Source organism: Nicotiana tabacum, chromosome 22 (assembly GCF_000715075.1).
Source record: "Nicotiana tabacum cultivar K326 chromosome 22, ASM71507v2, whole genome shotgun sequence".
NCBI classification, from domain to species: Eukaryota; Viridiplantae; Streptophyta; class Magnoliopsida; order Solanales; family Solanaceae; genus Nicotiana; species Nicotiana tabacum.
This window is the reverse complement of record NC_134101.1, coordinates 162,511,516-162,517,831: the sequence shown is the minus strand read 5'-3', so window position 1 is coordinate 162,517,831 and position 6,316 is coordinate 162,511,516. Positions and strand designations below refer to the sequence as shown.

Below are 6,316 nucleotides of genomic sequence, written 5' to 3'. Positions count from 1 at the left end.
AAAAATATATAATTTTTTCTGAACAATGTAAGAATGAGAGAATGTCACACAAAAAGAAACAACCGTTGCATAATTAAACAAACTTTTCAAACTAGTTAGCTAATGAAATTCTTACAATATGGCTTTTGTGCCATAAATTAAATTCACTATCAATATGGCATGCAGTGAAGAGAATTCAAGTTATGTTGCGTAATAGGGAAAATATAATTTATTTTTTAAAATAACATACAAAAAATAATTTTTCAGGCATTGTTTGATTTTCTGGCTCCGCCATTCATTAATTCGTGTTTAGAACAGCAATATAAACAAGCTCCACCAGATTTTTAGAGATGTACCTAAAAAGTAAAAGACAGATAGCAGAGACTGATTCCAGCTTTTGCTTTCTTACCCTGGAATATCAGTAGTGTATTAGTACTTTCCACAACTATACTTTTTTTTTCCCTCTTTTTTCCTATGGGAGAGTGATGGATTCAGCCTTTTCTGCCTCTGCCAGGTGCGGTGTCTGTTACATTATTGTCCGTCTAGCTGTGCTTCTATCTTTATTTGGTCCTATTCTCCACACACACTAACTAAAGAAAAGAATCCTTTAATTCACACCACTTATAATTTTATTCATTTCTTGTCTCTTCAATTCAAATTTGTGGTTTAGGGCTCTTCAGTTGTATGATTATCCTAAGGAGACTTGGGCATTTTTTGGCTCCTCCTTTTGCATTGTTTTTCGGTTTTCTCCTTGGCTTGTTTCCACTATGACATCAGGTGATAGTGGAAAGGCGAGAGCAACACTGAAAAAGTTGTGAACACAAAGTAATGTCAATCTCCTTGTCTATCTCCCATGTTGGAATCTTTCGCATGCTCCACTTATCGAGAAAAAACCCTTTCTATATGACTCAAAAATATTTAACCAATAACAAAAGTTACCACGTTTCTTCCATAACCATAGGCCATGGCCCGTACAGACTTGCATAATGCTTTCTTGCCTAAAAACCATAGGATGTTGTATTGGCTAGATCCAACAGTGAACAACTACTCAAAGACAAAAAGAGAGATGTAATAGGATGCACATTGCCTCCACATCGCAGGGCAGGCAAGTCTACCAACCAGAAAACATACAATGAACCTGCATAGATGCGAAGCCTACAACTAGTAGAGAACAAATTTCCATTTGCATCGTGTTCTAAGGACATGCCAAGCCAATTTAGAGTTTGTCAAAGTTAATGGCTGGTACAAATAAAAAGATCCTAGACCAGCCCAGTGCACTAACCTACTGCTATGTGTGGGTAGGAGAAATGCTGGACCACAATAATTCTACAGTATGCAATTTTCCCTTGCATATCTGCAAGAGAGTGTTCTCACCACTTGAACCCTTGATCTCTGACTGTTGTATCAAGGCTCCCCTTCAGCATGGTACAATTAATTTACTAAAAGAGCTACAACTAACATTTTGTCATACATTATCCTAAGTAACTTATTAAAGTTCAAGATGGCAATCTGCCATTAGAGAAAAAGTCACTAGAAGAAAGAAGAAAGAAACAAATACATAATGAAGCAAAGTCTGCAAATAACACATACATGGCAAAAATTTGCCTCCACCCAAAGAAAAAGAAATAACTGTTACTCTAGATGATACACAGCAACTCAGAGTTCAAACTCTTTATTGACAGCAAGCTGCTGTAAAGTAGCTCAGCCAAAAGAAAATTGATGGCATATGAGCTCTCAAGCCTCTCTATACTTTTTAGCTGTGATGTTCCCACCTCAACTGCACTGCAACTACAATAAGGCGTTACAAAACAAATGCAGGAGGATAAACATAGCACTAATACCTGCCATCATTCCTTGTGAAGAATTCCCAATTGCTATATGGCTCAAGACAATCTCACTGCTGTATCTTCATCCATTCTCCAAACAAAACCAGGCGTGTCAAACCTCGGTCCAGCCACTGTTCGATATATGTAAAGTTTTTCTACAGGGCAGCTTTCTGGCCTTGTATCTGGAGGACCCCTCTCATCTATGACTTCAACATTAAGCCTAGGAATCTTTTGAGCTAGCAGCTTACATGCTCCAAAACTTACTGAACAAGAAGACATCCAAAGGGATCGCATTGTCTCAAGCTTTGCAGCATTGGCCAAGAGAGCCTTGTCTCCAAAGGGACAATCTCTGATCTCCAACTTCCGGAGGCTTTCACAGCCAGAGAGTACATGGTGGAGTCCCAAATCGCTGTCCCCAGCAAAAGCTATGGAAAGCATCTCTAACTTTTTAGCATGGGTCCCTATGTACTCAAAGACACGATCAGTAAGGAGGCCAGAAAGTGAAAGTCGCCGCAATTCTTTACAGTTCTCCACAATGGCCCCAAAACCAGTATCAAGCGGCCCAAGAGTTAAGTAATCGGGACTTCGAGGCTCAATAATACACAAGCGAAAACGAATCATGTTAGGACGATTCCTAGCAATAGTAACTAAAGCTGCATTTGTCATTTGACGGCAGAAGTATAAAACAGACTGGAGCTTTGGGCAGCCATCTGAGACAGCTACAAGGCCTTGCTCCGTCAAGGTTGCATTTGGTTCAGGAGCAAAAGGATCAGAAGGAAACACCCTCAGCTCTTGAAGGTCCTTACAATTGGCAGCAAGTTCCTCAAGACCAATATCTTCAATGTAGTCTAGCACCTGCAGTGATATTCATTGCAAGTTAAGTAATTCAACACTTAGACATGGTACCGAAGTTAATAATGGCAAGAAAAACTATAGAACAGTTAGGAAAAGCTACTAGCAAAATATACATGCAATTTTTTAGCATAACAATCTCATTTAGATGGATTAATATGTGCATCGGGTGCACAAGTTTAAACAACAAACCCTTTCATCCAGATCACAATCAAGCATGTAAAGTTTAGCTTTAACTTTCATGGACGGTGAGTTACGTAGCAATACGGTATAAAATATTGTCGCCTGGAATCTTCCTAACCAGCAAAGGTGAAGTTAATCTACAGAACATTTACCTTTTGCCTATCCCTTGAAAATTGTTACTTAAAAGACAAATTATTTAGTATTGGAATGAAAAGGACCTGAATATAGTCAAATAGTTTACGAGGATCCAAAAAGCTGACACCAACTAAATTGGGATTAAGTCGTAGTTGATTGGTTGATCTGTGGCAGTTAGGAATTGGCACAAATACGAACAAGCTATTTTTTTATTCTTCTCATAGAATTTCTTTTAAATATTATCACAGCTAGTATGATGTTAAACATGATCATGCCTCTTCTTCTCCTTTCTCAGGGAAAAAAAAAACATGTCTGCAGTTGCTGTATCAAGAAAATCAATTAACTCTTCGAAAAATTTAAAACGCAAGCTAGAACATACCCACAACCGCTGCAAGTTGTGACACTGACTTATGAGCTTGCCAAGGTCAGGGTTTTGACTGGTAGCATAGCTCAAATTTAAAGAGGTGAGTCTGGAGCAAACAGGATATATAGCTGGAAGGTAAGCCGGAACAACATCCCAAAACCCAGACAAGCCTTTAAGTTGCTTGCAGCCTGAAAAAGCTTCTGTCAGGTTTGAGAAGACATCAGACCGTACATCAGCGGAGTAGGCGCCTGTACCAAATTCAATCAACTGAGAAGCGTGGCGAAGCAGATTCGGAAGCTTCTCAAGGGGTACAGCACGATTTATCCGAAGAGTCCTCAAATTAGGAGAGCGGGCAACCAAACGCTCCAAAGCTAAGAAACTGATCTCAGAAGCCAAACAGGCAATGTTAAGTGAAACAAGTGATGTGCAGCTATCAGGAAAATGGCTAAGCCAATGTCCACTAAGGTCCTCCACTTCACTCTCTCCCAAGTCCAGTTCTCTAATATTCCTGCAATAAAACAGGATTTACATGAGAACGCCTATCTACATAATCATTCTGTTATAATTTGAAGCACGCCGGACACTGAATGATAAAATCAGTCAGCTGATATGCACAAGATCAATATGGAGGAATCAAAATCATGTTTGCCTCATATTGACACATTTTCAGAAGTGGGATTCAATAAAACCTCATTTCCTATCCCAATACACTTAACCATTTCAACATTGAACCACGGATATACTCCATTACAAAACTCCACCCTGATTCAAAAGCCTCTCACCAAAGGACCAAGAAACAAACATGTGGAATTGTCCAGAGAATTCAGATAACATTCAAATCTCCAAAACTTAAAAACAAAGCAGAGTTAAAGCAGAATGTTTCTTACAATTCAAAATGCAGTTACATAATGAGAGGGAAAGCAAAATGCACTTAACAACAGAAATAAATTACTTCCTAATTATCCAGTGTCTGCCACAAGAATTTAACCATAAAAGAAATTCCAGCTGTTTTAAGTCCAATAAGAAAACCCACAATTTCACTATTTAGTAAAGGAAGTATAGGAAACTATTGACCTCTGATCATTCAATAAAAATCTGGCAATTAAGGACCAGAAGTATACCAGAAAGAAGTTGAAAAAAAAATTAAAAGTTCAGAAATCAAAAGCCAGATGCGTCAGTTAGATGCAATATAGCAGCAAGACAGCATCACAACACTATTAACATGTTTTCTAACAAAAGAGTAAAATGGGAACAGCGTGAAACAAGAAAATGCCAGTTCGTCAACTACATAAAAGATTAATTCATCTACAGTAGATACTTCATTTCGACTATCTACCCAATAAAATAATTATAATTCCTACAAATTGGAACATGAACCATACCAGTAACAAATACTAAACCCAACGTCTAAAACCAAAGTGCTTACTGCATTCTCCAAAAAGGTTAAGATTTAACTACAATACACCAACATACAATTAGTCCCTGGTTCCAATTTCTAAAGCACTATTACCATTTGAAATCAACCGGTACCATTCTTTGACTAAGATTTTTTCAAAATATCTTCGAATTACTTTTAACTATAAAAAAGTGTACTAACATATACAGTGACACTTTCTATATAGTTGCTATAAACGTCAACTTCATTCAAATAACTAAAGGAATCATTGTCCGAATATACCCAAAAACTAGATCTAATTACCAAAGATTAAAACTTTAATCACCACTAAATACACTACAGTAAGCAAAACATAAAAAGGAGGTGTAAAATAGAGAGAAGAAAATGAATAGTGAGAAAACATTACTTTAACTATAAAAAATTGTATTAATGCATACAGTAACTTTTAATGTAGTTCCTAAAAATGTATAAAACTTTTATTTCGAAAAGCTTAAGGAATCATTAATACCCAAAATTAGATCAAAATAAACAAGTGAGCTAAACAAAGACCCGAAGATTAAAACTTTAACCACAACTAAACGCACTACAGCTAGCCAAACAGAAAAAAGAAAATGCATTAACTAGAGAGAGAAATGGCTAGCGACAGAAAATGGCTTCACCTGCAATTAGCGGCAATAGAAGCAAGACCATCAGTAGTAAAACCATCGCAAGAAGACAAAACTAGCACCTTGAAGTTCTTAAACGACTTAGAAATCAACTCCAAGGACTCATCCGTAATTACCATACGCTTAAGCCTAATTTCCTCAAGCCAAGGGTAAGACCTAGACATAGCCACAATCCAAGGGTGCACGTAAGCACCCCAACCTTCAGGGACCAGATTGAAGTCAGCAAAATGAGGTTTTCCTTTTAACTCTACAGATCTGACTTCTGGGAACCGTCGGATCATGAGGCTAGGGCTCACGGCGTAGCAGTTTCCGACGAAGATTCTCCTCCGACACCAGCGTTCGATCTCGTACCATGATTTGCAGACTAAGGATACGGAGTTCCGGTCCTGGTCGGAGCTGAGGAAGGAGAACACGTGTTCTAAAACTTCTTCCGGGAATGAGTACGCCATTGTCGTACGGAGATGGGAGGGTTAAAACTGGAATTTCACTGGCTCACAGTGCTCCTGTTTTTGCTGAGGTGCTTCAGATCTGAATCGACATTAACGAGCTTAGATTTGCTCTGTGTAGAGAGAGAAGAAAGAGTGTGTGTGTGTGTGTACTGCAGAGAAGATAAGGTTTTATTATGTGATGATGTTGGAATTGGGGTGGGGGTGAGGGGTGGGGGTGTTAGGATTGGTCACTGGTGCGGTCAATATGTAACCAGGGCTTAGTAGAGTTAAGTCGTATGCGTGGTCAAAATGTTACCAGGGTTGAGGGTGCAAGGTTTACAATTTACTTCGCCCATTTGATTTACGTGAATACTTTATTTATAGCCCAGTTTACTTTGATAAAGTACTTTTTTTTAAAGTATTTTTCTCAAAAGTATTTTTTATGAAAATTAGTTTGTGTTTGGCTAATTAGTTTGAAAAACACTTTT

At 38.1% G+C, this 6,316-nt stretch overlaps 1 protein-coding gene across 1 annotated transcript; it reads right to left on the bottom strand.

Moving 5' to 3' along the window:
* Positions 1-1,478: 1,478 nt before the first annotated feature.
* On the bottom strand, positions 1,479-6,035 carry LOC107818988 (protein TRANSPORT INHIBITOR RESPONSE 1). The gene is made up of 3 exons (XM_016645069.2): positions 5,395-6,035; positions 3,355-3,847; positions 1,479-2,660 (listed from the first exon to the last, which is right to left on the bottom strand). The coding sequence occupies exons 1-3, from the start codon at positions 5,847-5,849 to the stop codon at positions 1,863-1,865; spliced, it is 1,746 nt and encodes a 581-aa protein (XP_016500555.1). The 5' UTR covers positions 5,850-6,035; the 3' UTR covers positions 1,479-1,862.
* Between the last annotated feature and the right edge of the window lie 281 nt (positions 6,036-6,316).